Source organism: Ochotona curzoniae, unplaced genomic scaffold, assembly GCF_017591425.1.
Source record: "Ochotona curzoniae isolate NIBS_2020 unplaced genomic scaffold, NIBS_Ocur_1.0 patch367, whole genome shotgun sequence".
Classification (NCBI taxonomy): domain Eukaryota; kingdom Metazoa; phylum Chordata; class Mammalia; order Lagomorpha; family Ochotonidae; genus Ochotona; species Ochotona curzoniae.
In genome coordinates, this window is record NW_024466936.1 from 49,752 (window position 1) to 66,465 (window position 16,714).

Below are 16,714 nucleotides of genomic sequence, written 5' to 3' on the forward strand. Positions count from 1 at the left end.
CATCTCTCTTTGTTTCTCTGTCTGTCTGCCTTTCAAATATATGTTTCTGAATGTTTTAATATCTTTCTGTATACCCTTTAGCCTGATACAACCTACGTGTGTGAAGTGTGTGTGTGTGTATATATATATATGCAGTACACATCTGTATGTACGTTTGTTTGAAATGAATGTGTTTCCTGAATGGAGAGGGGATTCCTCAGTGATTGCTTGGAGAGTGAGAGTCTTGCTTTGCTTGTGTCCGTTTTCCTCCCTGAAGTTTGGCTGTGATTCCTCCCAGTCCAATCCAAATTGTGTTTGTAGGAGCCAGAAAGTGCTGATCATACTTCAGAATGTGGGTAAATTGGACAGGTCCCCAGATCCCCAGAGCAACTGTCTTGTTTGTGGGTTGTGATCTATGATTCCCTTCATCTTGCATTTTTAGAAAGCCAACTAGTAATCAAATACTGTAGCAACTGTTTCCTTCTGTGTGGATTTCTCTCTCCCAAATTGCCTGGTATGTGGTAGGTTGGCTCCTTAGAAAAGTGACCTGAGATTGGTCGTCAGGGGTTGATGGGTTCAGTATACCCATCAATGTGGTGGCTTTACCACATTTTCTGAGTCCTGATTTCAAAAAATTTACCATGTTAACCTTAGAAACAATCCAAGTGCCCTAGGAATGCCTTCATCTATTTTCTAAAATGTTTTTTCATCATTGAAAAATAACAAAGCATGGAAATCGTTTGTTTGTGTTGCCCCAGTTTGGGTTTGAAAACTATATACTAAATAGAAAGAAGACTTCTTTGTTGTTATTGTTGTTAAGTTATGGAATTTAGGAAGGGGAAAACGGTGCTGTTTGGGCCTATCAAATGAGAACAACTGATCCAGTATCCCAAATCTCTGAGGAAAGCCAAGTGTTTTCTCTGTCTAGCTGTCGTTCAAGTTTATGTTCAACCTTTTGGGTCAGACTCCATATCCACATCTGGAGGATAGAGGGCATGATGGTTTGAACTCAGCTGAATAGGACATATACTCTGCTCTCAGAGGCTTCATATTCCTTAGAGTAAGATGATATATGGATCGTAAGTAATGTTTAATGCCAGTTTAAAACTCATGAGTAAGTCAGGGGTTATGAAAATCTCTTAATCAGGGATATCCAGAAAGATTCTAATTCACTAAACCCTCACTAATGTAAATATAGTAATTGTTGTCTATTGCCGTGTAATGAACTAACCCACAGAGACTTGAAACAACCATCTCCCTTTATTTCTTTAGGATTCTGTGGCTTGAATACATTTTAGCAGAGACAGCTCCTCCCTGTTCCACAGGGTATCAGCTGGAGAGGCTCATCTGAGACTGGAGGGGCCAAAAATGGCTTTGTTTATATGTCTATCATTGCAACTAGTGTCGTTGGAGCATTTGGAGCTGCTTTGCTATGAGGATAGCTGGACTTTGTTACCAGTAGTCTTGGTTGAAGAGAGGAACGGTAGAAACTGTAGGCCTTTGAAGGGCTGGGCCCAAACATGGCGCAATCACATATACTGCAGTCTAGTGACCAGAGCAAGTCACTGGATCATCCCAGAGTCAAGATTCACTTCTTCATGAGAGGAGGGTTATAGTGGGAGGGATATTTTTGTGGCCATTTGTGTAATCTGCCACATTAGCTCAAAACAAATAATGCTTATCTAAAATCTAAAGAATAGGACCTTATTGTTTCGAATAGCACATTTGTGGTCATTGTCAAGGCTGGCTGTGTTGTCTAAGTGTGTGCTTCATATGTGAGACTCAGTAGGCATAGTCCCCTGTTTCTGACTATGCTTATCCCAGTTTAAATAAAGGTGATTTCTGCCAGGTTTGCATTGTGAGTTATTCTGCCAAGACAGAAGTGGTCCTCTTGGCTTTTCATCTGGTCCTCCTTCCCCTTTCTTTTTACTGCCTTTGCTCTTCATCATTTCTTTGTCCATGGAAACGTCCCTGCTCACTGAGGTTCCCACCTCTCTTTCTTATTTCAGGCGCTAAAACAGGTACAGATATCAGTGATGGTACCTGTGATCCTGGATTGTCTTCTCCAGCCTCCTACATGAACCCCTTCCCAGTGCTTCATCTCGTTGAGGACTTGAGGCTGGCCCTGGAGATGCTGGAGCTTCCTCAGGAGAGATCAGCCCTCTTGAGCCAGATCCCTGGCCCAACAGTTGCCTACATAAAGGAGTGGTTTGAGGGAAGCTTGGTGAGTAGGCTCATGGCCTGATTGGGGAACACAATCATGGAATGGCATCATGATCAGGGCTGTTAACACATCCAGCCTTTTCTTGTTTCTCACTCAGTTTTGGCTAGACCCTTCTAAATGATCCTTCTCAGCAGAAGTGTAGACCCCAGCCAACCAGCTTAAGCTGAATTCTCTGTTGCTGTGGTCTGTAGTCATTACCTCCTGGGAAGAAGCCAGAACTAAAGAAGGGTAAACATGGGAGGCAAGGGTTGTGACATGGGAGTTAAGACACCGTCTGCAGTACCACCAACCGATATTGGCACCAGTTTGAGTTCAGGCTGCTAAATTTATGATCCAGATCCAAATGCCCATACATGCACATAGGAAAGCAGCGGAGGACAGCCCGAGTGCTTGAGCCCCTGAGTCCACATAGGAGACTGCCCGACCCACCTCTGTACATTGTAGCCATTTGGGGAGTAAACCCATGGGTAAAAGATATTCTATTTCTTTCTCTCTCTCTGTGTGTAGCTCTACATTTAAAATGAAGCAAATATTAAAAAAAAACAAAGAAGGGTAAATCTGAAAGACACCTCCCCCAACCCTACAGACACATAACCATCTCTTCCTCAGTAATATGAATTACTTACTGACTTGTAATCCCTGCCTGGAGTTTCTACCCTCAATTGAACTCTTGTTTCTTGCCACAAATAGAGCTAGTTTACTTCTTTCATTTCTTCATTTGTGCTCCTGTTCCTTGCCCTAGGACTACGCTCTGTCCCTAGAGTAGATAGTAGGCTTGCTGAGTTTTCCTCTCCTGCTCACTTTAGCTCAGGCCTATAAACCTGCTTGGCATTACGGGAAGTAGATGAATAAGCAGAGCTATAACCATCGTATGCTTTGGTGACCTTATCTATTTCTCTGTGGAGACAAGCAGCTCGAACTTAAGATACTAGTCATATCTGGGAATGGGTGAGGTGAGGGACTAGTCCATGGAGGAGGTGATCTGGGAAACCAGAGAAAGGAAATGTGCGATTGCCTAAGCTGAGTTTGTGGATGAAGACTGGGATTCAGTCTGCCGAAGCTAGTTTCCTACACATCTGATTCAAAACTGGAAAGAGTAAGTAAAGATGGGAGGGCAGGAACAGGAGCATTCAGGTGGGAGGGAGGGCTGATGCTGAAGACCATCTCATAGGAAGGCCTTGTCACTTTTGATTAGACAGGCTATGTTCCAGATGTTCCACCCTACTTTCTGTTCTGGTGGCTTCTGTCAAGAATGTCTCATCGCCCTGCTGCTTATGAACACTGAGCAATACTTCATCATATCCATTATACATGTTATTTAATATTTTCATTAGATGGGTGTCTGTCTGCTGTTCTGTGTAATATGCCTATGCCAGCATGGTGTGTAGAATAAGATGTCTGTTTACACAAACTGGTTGATTGTGGATAGAATCCATGTTATAAACTAGCTCACCTTAATATGGGTGAGCATCCTGGATTATTCAGGTGTGCCAAACCTAATCATAAAGGTCCTTGTAAGAGCCTCCAGTACTATTCCCTGGGACCTCTTGTTCTTGCCCTCTCAGTTCTGCTCAGGACCTTATCAAGAGATTCACTGAGGTGTCTTTTCAAGGAAAAACCCTAATTATGGCAAACACATGTCTATCTCACTATATTTTGCTGTGGCAACACGTGTTAATTTCCATGGCCATTTGTTAATGTCAACAGATTGCTTTTAATCTTTTGCTAGTATCTGGCATTGTTGCAGTGAAAAATTTTGTCTAGAACTGTTTTTCTTTAGATTCTTCCTGAAAGTACAGAGTCCAAATAGAGTTTTTACTAAAATATAGGATCTCCAGTTTAATATGATTTTAGATAAACTACAAATTTTTTCAAAGATTTATTGATTTATTTGAAAGAATAACAGAGAGAGATATATATTCTATCCACTCATTCACTCCCCAGATGGCCACAATGGCCAGGGCTAAGCTAGGCCAAAGCCAGGAGCTTCATCAGCTTCTTCCACATGAGTGATAGGGGCCCTGGTACTTGGAACATCTTGTGCTGCCTTCCCTAGGCTACCAACAAGGAGCTGGATAGGAATTCGGGCTGCTGGGGCATGAACTGATACCCATACGTGATATTGGCATTATAAGCAGTGGCTTTACTCACTCTGTAATGCCCTGTGTCCATTACTGGCTTTAGAAAAGGACAGAGACCTGACCTAGTGCAATTGCTGTATCCTAAAGTGTGATAAGCCTTTACTATGTTACAATACAGCAGGAAAACCTACTGCTTTCCCAACCATTAGCAGGGAACTGGATCAGAAGTAGAACAGTTGGGACATGAACCAGTTTCCAGATCACAGGCAGCAGTTTAACCCCTGGCACCATAGTGCATAGTGCATGCCTCCTAAACACTGTGCTGAGTCTGGTAACTCTAACCCCAAAGTGTTAATATCTCTAAGGCTTTTGTCACATTTTCTGCTTCTCAGAAAGATTTTATTCATTTACATTTTGGTTGGCAGAGTGCGAGGTAAGTCTGTCACACTCATCCTGATAACAAACAGTCATCAAAATGTAAAAATAGTGTTACTAATTTCATAGGACAAACTGTTTTCTTCTTGTGCCTGCATTTCTTTTTTAGTCAGAAGGCTAAATAAATCTGTTTTTGTTTCTTAATATTCCTCTCTATAGTCTCTAAACTTTTAATATCATACTTTATCTTGCACAAAATAATTCTTCATATTTACTTGTTCAATGTACAGTGTTTTCCTAATATAAGATATTAAAATATACGAACATGAAAGATTTTTAAAGGATGGGTAAATAATTATTCTACTGCTTTCTTCTGCCATAACCCAAGAGATCATCTTTGAGCCCCTTATGTGGCCTCCCCTACCCCACACTAGTCTGCTTAGATCCTAGGTTCTTTTCTCTATTAGGGTTTCAGGTGTTTTTTTTTTTTTTAATTTTAACATAAAATTAGCACATTTTAAATATTTCACAATACAGATTTAGGAGGATAATTTCTTACATATTTGAATGACCCTACATAGTCCTTTGATATTTTTGTGGCATACATTTTCTTACTTTGTTTTAAAAAGCTGTTTATGGTGCTTTTTGAAGCGTAGAATTTCCAGACTGGGATTACTTTTATCAGTCTTTCCTGTTTCAGTTTTTTCTTTTCCTTTTAGTCCTGCAGAAGCCAAGCTCAGCTCAAGCCACTATTCATCAGTATCTTCCTCCAGTAGACTGTGGTTTATTTTTGTCATACAGTTAATGCTAATTCATCAACAATATTTCTAGTGTGTTGTGTGAAAAGATCAAATTTTGAAACAGTCTTTGCAAAATTTTAAACTATTTTCGAGCCAAAGGCAGCCAATATGGTTTCTAGAAAACAGCTTGTGTTTAGATTTGTAAGTCTGTTTAGATTTGCAGATCTGTTATATGGGTTATTTACAATGGCTTGAAGATGGTTTCCTTTTGGGAAAGGACGTCCCTGACAATTATCACATTCATAAATCTTTTAGAGTAATTATGGCCATCAGCAACCCATGAATGGTGCACTTTTAGGGGGTCAGAAGTTCATATAAACATTCCAAGATAGGAAAGCTAATGTTAAGGTTTTGATTCTTAGCAGAAATGTCCTGTCTGTATTTTAGGTTTTCTAGACCTGAAGTTATTTTCTGCTGTGACTGTGTATGCATTCCATATAAGGTCTTATCTATTGGGAAATAATTCAGAGCAGTGAGAAAACTAAGCTAGTATTTCATATTGCTACTTTAAGTTAGAAACTCAGGCTACTCAGACTTTGGTCTATGGCCCAGGAACTTTGGTAGCACCTGGAATCCTGTGAAAAAATGCAGATTGTAAATCCCCATCCCTTAGCTCTAGATAATTCATATGCACATTATTTAAGTTTAAGAACTGCTTTGAATCTCAGCGACTCACTTGCACTGTTTTTTTAAATCATGTAAATTAGGATTCAGTTTGGAAATAGTGAGGTAGCTTGAGGGATTGGTCAGAATTGTCCAGCTCTTTCATGATTTCTGTCCCCTCTTACATGTCTGTTGCATTTTTCTCTGCAGACACACTGACATATGTCTCAGAGTTAATCCCTCATAACACTGCCTGCGTGGTCCAGCGCTGCCTCTGACATCTGTACCAATTAAATACCTTCTCTAAAAAAGTAGTATAAACAGGAGGAAGTTTATACATTGCTACAAGATGTCCACAGGCTGGGTGGTCTCAGGATTAAATCAATGGCTCTGGCTGACCTTAAGGCCTCTGGTTCTTCCTGTCTTTCTGCCCCACCATCCTTGGCAATCAGCTTTAGCTACTGGAGCTCCAAGCAACATGTTTCAACACAGACACAACTATACAATTTTGTCTAGAGGTAGGGAGTAGTGTTTTTATTTTATCTTTTTTTTTTAAAAAGGCTTCTTTATTTTTATTTGTTAGATTTTATAAAGGAGCAAGAGTGGCGGGGGCGGGGGAGAGACAAAAAAAAAAAAGAGAGAGAGAGAAGGGTCTTTCACCTGCTGGTTTAATTCCCAGATGTCCACAGTGGCCAAAGATAAGCTTATCTGAAGCTGGGAGCCAGGACTTCTTCCATGTGAGTGTAGTGCCCAAGGACCTGAGGCATCCTCCCCTGCTTTCCTAGACCGCAAGCAGGGAGCTGGTTGGAAGTAAGCAGCTAGGACAGGAACTGGCACCTGTATGGGCTGCTGACACCACAGCGCAGAAGATTAAGCTGCCGTATCACTGCACTGGCCCTTGTTTTTTTTCTTCTGCTTTTTAAATTAAGAGGGAACTCTTCCTCCAAAACTGCCAAGCAGATTTCCATTGAGTTCCAGCGACAAACTTTGTTTACAAGTGTATAATCTAGCTGCACAGGAGGCTTGAAAAACAGATGTTGGCACATTCATTTGCTGTAGCAGGAGAAGGTGCAGAAAAATGAAGGCCCCTTAGGAAGATGGCTAGAGTAACTACCTCCATAGTGTTTCAGCCTTTTGTTCTTGTTGACTGACCAATTTTGTCCATATTTCCTCCATTTGTACTAAAAAACAAAACCTCAGATTTTTTTTAAAAGATTTGTTTATTTTTATTTGAAAGGCAGATTTACAAAAAGAAGGAGAAAGGAGAGAGAGATCTTCCAGCCATTATTTTATTCCCCAAAAGGCTGCAGTGACTGGAGCTGAGTCAGTCTAAGGTCAGGAGTCAGGATCTTCTTCCACGTCTAGTGGATCTTCCATGTCTAGTGAATCTAGTGGATCCGTGTCTAATTGAGTCTTCTTCCACGTGTAGTGTCTCAAGGCTTTGGGCCATTCTCTACTGCCCCTCCAGGACAAAAGTAGGGAGCTAGATGGTAAGTAGAGCAGCCGGGACACAAACCAGTGCTTATCTGGGTTTGTTCTTGGAGGTATAAGATGAGTCAGTTGAACCATTATGCTGGACCTAACTTCAAATTTCTTTCTTTTTTTTTTTTAAGATTTATTTATTTATTGGAAAGTCAGATATACAGAGAGGAGGAGAGATACAGAGGGGAAGATCTTCCATCCGATGATTCACTCCCCAAGTGAGCGCAACGGTCAATGCTATGCTGATCCAAAGCCAGGATCCAGGAACTTCTTCAAGGTCTCCCACATGGGTGCAGGGTCCCAAAACTCTGTGCTGTCCTCGACTGCTTTCCCAGGCCACAAGCAGGGAGCTGGATGGAAAGTGGAGCTGCCGGGACTGGCGCCCATATGGGATCCCGGGGCGTTCAAGGTGAGGACTTTAGCCACTAGGCCACTGAGCTGGGCCCATAACTCGTAGTTTTTAAACGAAGTCCTCCAGGATGATGAGAAAATGCTAAGTGCAAAAGAAATCAGATTTTAATATTTTTGTTTTATTTACCACAACTATGCATTATCTGCCCTACAGGGATTGGGTGACTTACTCAAAGGACCATTGATGTGGCCAATGGGGGAGGATCATGTGGTAGGAAATGTGGCCTCTTGTTCATCAGGGAATGTGGGTCTTCAGGCTCCAGGTACGGATGGTCCATGAGAAAAATAGGCTGCTAAGGAAGCAGCTGCATGCACAGGAGAGGAACTGCTGGTTAGCAGGACAAACAGGACTAGACCAGTCCCTCTCTGTGTCTTCAGTGAAAAGGGCACTCCTGGCCTTAGTACATGAGAGAAGGTAGCTGTGTTTCTTTAAAGTAGGACAGGTTCCTTCTCTGCTGGGTCTTGGCAAGGCTAAACAAGAACCCTGTTGGCCAGGATTCACTATCTGGAAACTATTGCAAACAGGCCAGGCTCATCTAAAGACCCAGAAGAGAGATGGGCCCAGCGCGGGGGCGCAAGTGGTTAAGGTCCTCGCCTTGCGCGCCCGGGATCCCATATGGGCGCCCGTTCTAATCCTGGCAGCTCCGCTTCCCATCCAGCTCCCTGCTTGTGGCCCGGGAAAGCAGTCGAGGACAGCCCAAAGCTTTGGGACCCTGCACCCACGTGGGATACCCGGAAAAAGTTCCCGGCTTCAGATCGGCATAGCATCGGCCGTTGCGCTCACTTGGGGAGTGAATCATCGGCCGGAAGATCTTCCTCTCTGTCTCTCCTCTCTGTATATCCGCCTTTCCAATAAAAAAAAATAATAATAAAAATAAATCTTTAAAAAAAAAAAAGACCCAGAAGAGAGGCTGCTGTTGTGGCACGGTGGTTTAAGTCTCTGCTTGGAATGCTCTGCATCCCATATTGGAGTACCAGTTCAAATCCTTGCTGTTCGTTTCCAGAAGGCAGCAGAAAATGGTCCAAATATTTGAATCCTTTCATTCACATGGGTGACTGAATGGAGTTTTTGGCTCCCTGTTTTGGCTTGGCCCAACCCTAGCAATTGTGGCTATTTTTGGAGTAAACCAGCTGATAGACGATCTCTTTCTCTGTGTCTTTAAAGTAAGAATTTTTTTTTTAAATTTATAATTTAAAGGCTCAATAGAGAAGATTTGCCCAGATTCAGTAGAACTAAGTTTTCAGCACTCTGGAGCCTAAGCAAGTACCCTGCCTGATGGGAATAAGCAAAGTTGTCCCTTGGTATCTACTTTGAATCATGTTTAGATTATTCACAGTTCATAATAATAGTAGAAATGCTAGATAAATAGGTGTACTATAGTAATGTATAGGGAATGATTGCAATAAATTCTACCTATTCAGGTGAAATTTTTTCCTGAATATTTTTAAAATACTCATTTTTATGTGAAAGGCAGATTTTACAGAGAGAGAAGGAGAGAGACGGTCTTCCATCTGCTGATTCACCCACCAAATGACTGCAATAGCCAGAACTGAGCTGATCCGAATATGGGAGCCAGGAGCTTCTTCTGGGTCTTCACATGGGTGCAGGAGCCCAAGGACTAGGCCCATTGTCCTCTGCTTTACCAAGCCACAAGTAGGGAGCTGGATTGCAGAGGAGTAGCAGGGACACGAATTGGTGTCCATATGGGATGCCAGTGTCATAGGGTGGAGGGTTAGCTTGCTGTGCCACCACACTGGCACCTCCTGAATATTTTTATTCCATGGTTTGCTGACGTCACGGATGCAGAACCCACAGATATAGACAGAATAGGAAAAAGTGAACTTCACATCTGGAAGGGTATGTGTCAGGCTGTCTGAGCTGAGGATGCCATCTGGGGTTTAATGAAGCAAAGAACAAAGAGTGCCTATTCCCTTGGTCTGGGAACAAGCAAGTTTCTTGAAGTCTAAGGTTATCTGGATCCCACCCTCCACATAGACATTGGTGAGGCTGTCCTGTCCTGTCGTGCAGCCACAGTGTTATTCTCAGGAGGTAGGAAGGCGCTCTTTCATGTGTAGCAGTGTGGCCAAACTGAGCATCATTGTTTACAGGCGCTGAAGCTAAGGCTCTGGGTAGGAGCTTGAGGTGACGTTATTGTGATGGGAATGGAGTCAAGTTCCAGAAAGGAACAGCCTCCTTCTACCCTCTTCTCCCCACCACATACCGCATCTTGCCTCACCTGTGTTGATTGTAGCCAAGTACAGTATGAAACCCCCAGAAGAGTGCAGCAGTTTCAGGTCAAGAACCCCTGAACTTTACCACAAGTTCCTGAGGACCAGAGAGGTGTTCACCAAAGGCCCCGACATGTTCCCACAGCCAAGAGGGAGCTGGTGTCACTGCAGATTCTAATAACATTTTGGCTATGCCATGAGTATGGCTTTCCCACATTCTGGAAGGGTAGTGTCTATTCCTCTACACTTGCTTGGCTTGAATGGGTTTAAGTTAGTTAGGAGGTGAAGGACTAATCCGCAGAGAGGTTAGCAAGCCACATTCCTATGAGCTATACAGGCTGGAGATGAACACCTGCTTAGAAGGGGTAGATCTAGCCTAGTGCTTGTGTCAGATCTTTGTGTGATGCCCCAAAAGACACCAGAGCCATTTGAGTGTCTAGATGGAGTCAGCTATAGATGCTTTGCTAATAGTCTGGTACATACACCCCACATCTCTCAAGTGACTTGTTTGGCTGTTTTAATACATTTTGGATATGGGCCAATAGGATCCTTGGTGAAAGTCCAAGGTGGAGTCCAAGAAGGGGGCAGGCAAATTCATCAACAGCAGCAGAGTAAGGACAAAATAGGATAGAACTAGATAGGTAGGGGTAATAGCTTGGCAGACCTCCAGAGATGTAGTGGTTGGGGTTCCTTTTTGGAGCCAAGATATATAGAGAAAGTGAAGCCACCCAGCAGGAAACCAAGCTTTCCTGTTGGAAGGTTGCAGGTGTTCTGGTCAGTATGGTCAGACAGGTGAAGCAAACCAGGCAGGGTGAGGCAGCCTGAAAGTTAAAAGACCAGGGCATTACCCTGGCTTGTCCATCCACTTGTGAGCTGTTTTGAGGGGAATTCTGCCCTCTGGTACACAGCCTCCCCGTTAGAGATGGCAGTGGAGTTTGCCAGAGTCTGCGAGATCTGGTCAGGTGTTGAAATCTGCAGTGTGCTCCAGGGGGCTGTGCACAGAGGCCTCTATGTAGGCACCAGTCTCTGCCTCTCTCAGTTCAGACTTACTGGTTTCCAGAGTGGAAACAGGTCCTACTTCAAGAGCAATAAAGAGGCCTGTCTGAATGGGCAACTTTCTTTAGGCTTTGCTGGGTTGGAGATGAAGTCCCCATCTAAAGTGTGTACTCACTTCTCACATCCATTGTTCAATGCCAGCCCCCTTACTTCCCCTTAATGAAGTCAAGGGACAAAGAGTGAAAGGAGGGGATGTGGCCACCCCACTCCTGCTCCAAACCACCTGTCACAGATGGTGGCTTCTTCAGCTCCAGGCTCCTGTAACAAAGCTCACTGGGTTCCTGCCAGAGTCAGTTCACACCCTTTCATTCTTGCCAAGGAGACAAATCTGTTTACCATATTGAAAAGCCAGAGGAGTTGGAAATAAAAGGCAGTGGGGAAAATGCTGTTTTATGAATTATAAATTTTTAAAATTTATTTTTCTTGTCATGTGATTGCTTTTTTTTCTTGTCATGTGATTCCTTTATGAACCTCTCATTACTTCACCTAGGGTGGTGGGGAACAAAAAGGTATAAGCATGTCGAACATTTTAATTTCTAAAAACTGCATGCAGGAGTTTTATAGGAACATCTTTCCTCCATATCTTAAAAGAAACAATGAGATGTGGTGCTCATTTTTGAGAAAATGAAAAGAAGAACCTGAGTGAGTGAGTGTCCCGTTGTTTCCTTCCTCCCAGTGCTTTCTTTCCTAGCAAGGCAGAAACCCTGACAGCGCTTTGTCCGTGTGCAGTACTGAGAGAAGCCACTAGGTGGGAGTCAGGGACAAACACTGGAAATTAAATCTCGAGCAGTAAAGAAAGGCATTAATAGGAGAAAATGCTTTCATTTTAAAATTTTAAAAATTAATTTACTTTTTATACTTACAGAGAGAGGAGAAATGGAGAGAAAGATCTTTGTCTGCTGGTTCCTTCCCCAAATGGCTGTAATGGCCTGAGCAGAGCTCAGAGTGTCTGTGAGTCTTCCACATGACTGCAGGGTCCTGAGGACTCAAGTGATCCTCTGCTGCTTTCCCAGGCCATAAGCAGGGAGTTGGAAGGGACATAGAGCAGCCAGGACACCTATATGAGATACCAACATCTGCAGGTGGCAGATTAGCCTGTTGAGCCATCACAGGGTCCCTCCCCGGCCCTCCTTCCCCGGTTTCACTTTTTCAGTTGAGAAAGATGACATAAACACCTGTCTTTGGTGAAGCTGCTGGACAGTGCACCTGTGTCAACTGGGAGAGAGTTCTTTCCATTCTCCTTGGAAACCAAAGGACAGAATGCAGACATGGGAGGCCTGCACTGTTTGGAGTTGGGAGAAGAGACAGGGTAGGCTGAGGGCTGATTTCTGGTCCTGGGAGCACAGACCTGACCTCTTCATTGTCCACGGCTAGAAAACCTCTTCAGACGCCCAAGTGCTATGTCTTTCCCTGGGAGCAAGCGAGAAGGTGCTGTCCTTTCTAGGAAGTCACTTCCTGGCCCAAGCTTCTGGCAGGCACTGCCCTGTAAAAACTCCCTGTGCCTTGGTGGATTTTCAGGACAGGTTCCCCCCACCTCCTTTTTTTTAGCAGCACAGATTGAAGGATCTTCAATCACAAGTTTAGTAATTTTAGTTTTCCTGATTTTGATTTTTTTTTCCTCCCAAATGTGACCTACTAAACTCTGGTAATCTGGATCCTTTCAGAACTGACCTGAAGAGACTACTTCTGCCTGTAAGAATCAATATTTATAAATGACTGAGAATGTGCAAACACTCGTGGAAGAGTAAATAAGTCCTTCCCACTAATTTCCTGCTTCAGGCCCAAGGGACCTGATGGGTAATGTTGCCAGGATAGCGTAACTTGAGGTCTGAGCATGTAGACACCCACTTAACCACACTACCAACAGCCTCTGCCCTTTCATGCCCTCCTATTAGGTGGGCAGGGAGGTGGGCTCTGGAGAGGTCATGCTTTTGGGCAGATTTGTTCCGTACCTATCCGATATTCCAAGGCACACGTAAGAGCAGTTGCCTACCTTTTTACTACTCCAGCAGCAGAACCATTACCTGGGCGCTTGGTAATAGTACAGAATTTGAATCCCCATTCCCAACCTATTGGATCAGAACCCGCTGTTTGTATTAGAATCCCCTTCAGCCCAGGCAGTTCATTATACATGCCCTGGCTCAGGGTTTGCCAAATTAGGGCCTGCCTGTTGGCTACCTGTGTCTTACATGCCATCAGCCACAGATGATTTTTACTTTTTTTAAGAGGTTTATATATTTATTTTTTAATTGGAAAGTCAAAAATACAAAGAAGAAGAGAAAGAGGAAGATCTTCCATCCACTGATTCACTCCCCAAGTGGTTGCAACAGCCAGAGCTTAGCCAATCTGAAGCTGGGAGCCAGGAGCTTCTTCTGTGTCTCCCAAATGGGTGCAGGGTCCCAAGGCATTAGGCTGTCCTCTTCTGTTTTCCCAGGCCACAGGTAGGGAGCTGGATGGGAAGTGGGGCCGCTGGGACATGAACCAGGCCCATATGGGATCCAGTGCATGCAAGGCAAGGACTTTAGACACTAGGCTACTGCGCTGGGCCTGATGTTTACCTTTCTAGTGAAAAAATAAATAAATAAAAGAATCTCTTATGGTGTGAAAAATGTTACAAATTTCAAAATTCCAATGTCAAAAAATAAAATTCTACTGGAATACAGCTATACCTGTACATGTAGCTGTTGGCTCTGGCAGTTTTTGTCCTATAAATAGACTTAGATATGGCAATGATTACATGATCTTCTGAACCTGAACTGTTTAACATCTGGTCCTTTAGGGGAAAAGCCTGTTGAGCTTTGTCCTAACCCATTTTGGAGGTGTGTTCTCCAGGCCTGAGCGCTGTGGCTACCAGGGTGTGAATTTTTGGTCAGGGCTTCATACACTGGGCTCTTGCCTCTTCTCCCTCTGCTCTCACTAGCACAGGCCCATTGGGTAGTACATCTGCTGCAGGACACAGGCCTATGTCTGACTTATAGGGCGTTGCACTGGGAGCTGTCACCATGGTCCAGAGGCCAAGGCTCAAAGCTTAGTGGAGCGTATGTATGTGATAGGTTACCAGAATGGCATGTGACCCACATGACACAGTCCAAGGTTTTGCCTGATAACATGTAGCAGGAAGAAAAGTGCAGGGACTCCTCGGCCATTCCCACAACCACCTAAGATTATGATCAGGTAGGTGACACTCGAGTGTTCTCTTCTAGATGCAGGGTGGAGTGGGTTCCGGTCACATTGAGTGCCTCTGTTCAAGCCTGACCACTGTGGCCTCTAGATTGTGTTGGTACTTCCTGGACATGGTCTCAGACTAGTGCCCTTTGCCCTCAGCTGGCTGCTTTGTGTTCTAGACAGTACTCAGTGGAGTCTGGGTACAGATAGGTGAATATCAGAGTCATGTAATTGTACCCTCTTTATGTGTCCTTTGTGGTACCTGAGGATATTTCTCTCCAGAGATAGCTCTCTCAGACCCACCCCCACCAACAAGAATAGGATAATGAAAGCTGAAGCCTACTGTCTCTCCTCCCTGTAATAGCAGAGGCAGTCTTAAACTTTGGGAACAACTCCTTAGGTCAGATATAACCCGAGATTTTTAATTCATGGTAATTTTGGGTCATTTTGAAAACCTGATGAAAACTGTTTTCCCAGAAACAGATTAGTACACACAGGTAGCACATTGTATGTATGTCTTGTCAACATCTGCAGGGACTCCCCCCCGATGTGCAGTTATGGATCACAGGGCCAGGAGAGCTTTGCAAGTGGGCATGGTGTGGCTGTGAGTTGGGCTCGCAGCCCGATGGGCAAGCAAGACTGGTTCCAGGTGCCTCAGGGTGTCCGTGTGCTCTAAGGTGCCTTAGATTCTCATGTGCTCTGGGTCCTGTGTTCTCTCCAGCCTTCTCCCTGCTTGCAGCCGTGCGAAGGAATGGTGCCTTGCCCCTAGAACTTTTGTTTGTTATTTTGTGTATTGTTGAGTTGAATTATAATATAAATGTGCTTTGGTGTTTAAAAAAAGGGCTGAAGTAAGAATTTCTACTTGAGGATACCATAAAAATATGTGAAGAATTTAGCTTGGCCTGATTTCTTTCCTCCGTGCCTGTTCCTTTCCACCCTCAGCTCCCCCTCCACCCTGTGCCTCCACCCTTTGTTCTTCACACAGGAACTGAGCTAAAGAGATGAAACTGGCCCTTCTCTTGGAATCAAGCATCTTTCCCCCAGGTTACTAGACCTGCAAGGTTCTGTTTTCTCCAAGTAAAATTTTCATGTTTTCACAATGCCAACTAAAATTTGAACTTCATTCATTCATTCAATAAATGCCTAAATAACAAGAATTGTGCTAGGCGTGGAAGCTAGAGAAGTGAGTCAGAAACCAGACATACTTGCAGCAGCTACATGCATCAACCATTAGCCATGGATTAACATCAGGGTAAAAGGTACAGCAAGGAGGACAGTGGAAACTCAGGAGGGGGTAGGGAAGGGTCTGTTGGGAAAGCTTACTGCAGGAGCAGCACCTGAGCCACCTGCAGGGCAGGAGGAGGTAGCAGGGCTCAAGACAAGCTACTGTGTCTGCCTCCCACCCTGGCACCACCACACCTCACCCCCTTCATCGTGCCACAACCTAAAGAACAAGACTGAACAACTCCAAGGGGAGCAGGACTTTCTCCTACCCTGCAGGACAGAGACTCTGTCCTGTCCCTCTCCATCCAGCCCCCATATCAGCTCTGAGCCTGCTTCCCTGGAACTCCAGGTACACTTTTATCACATACCATGTGGTAATTCTTTATTTACACAGAGCAAGAAGTCACTTTCATTTACCTTGGATGCTGGGCTAACACGTATAGACTGAATGAATTACTTCATTTGATTTTCCCAGGCTTCTAGGCAGGAAAAAAAATAGTAGCAAAACATACCTGCCTTCCCCTTCACCCTTACAGATGTTCTTGTTGTTGGCACATCCTCTCTGTGGTCTGGGTGGGAAAGCCGGCTGGGTGAGTCCTGGTAGGGCCCTGGAAGCAGGCCAGAGGAGAAGAGGCTTTGCAGCCCAGACCCTGGGCAGCCCAGCCTGTTTTTCCCTCCCCTTCTAGCCTCTGAACTGGGTGTGCCTGCAGGAATTTGCTCCTCCCCTCATGCCAGCTGCTGACCAGAGCTCCCCTCCTGGTGCCCCTGAGGTCACTAGGGTTCCCGACAGCCCCCCTGAACTGTGCTACTGCTGGGCAGGGCATTGTGTTGGCCTAGTCTGTGCTCCCTGCTCCAGTTGTAAACGGTGACGCCATGCCAAGGGACACATTGACAGTGGCCATTTCAGGCTGTGACTTCCAGGAAATCCCCTGGTCACCCACGCAGTCACAAGATGTTTGTCTGCAAGCCATTTGCCATAGCAGAGCACAAGGCCTTTGCATGTAACCACAGTTCTTGCTGTACCCACATCAAAGATCACTTTCATAATCAGTTCTTGCCAGGGGCTGCACATTAAGGGCCAGGCC

At 44.4% G+C, this 16,714-nt stretch overlaps 1 protein-coding gene across 1 annotated transcript in view; it reads left to right on the plus strand.

The window, feature by feature from the left end:
• Positions 1 to 16,714, plus strand: part of LOC121167440 (liprin-beta-2-like) — a 137,799-nt gene that overhangs the window by 39,704 nt on the left and 81,381 nt on the right. Inside the window, exon 3 of the mRNA XM_040996834.1 lies at positions 1,989 to 2,203. Within this exon, the coding sequence (XP_040852768.1) occupies positions 1,989 to 2,203 (215 nt within the window). The remainder of the gene's footprint in view (positions 1 to 1,988; positions 2,204 to 16,714) is intronic.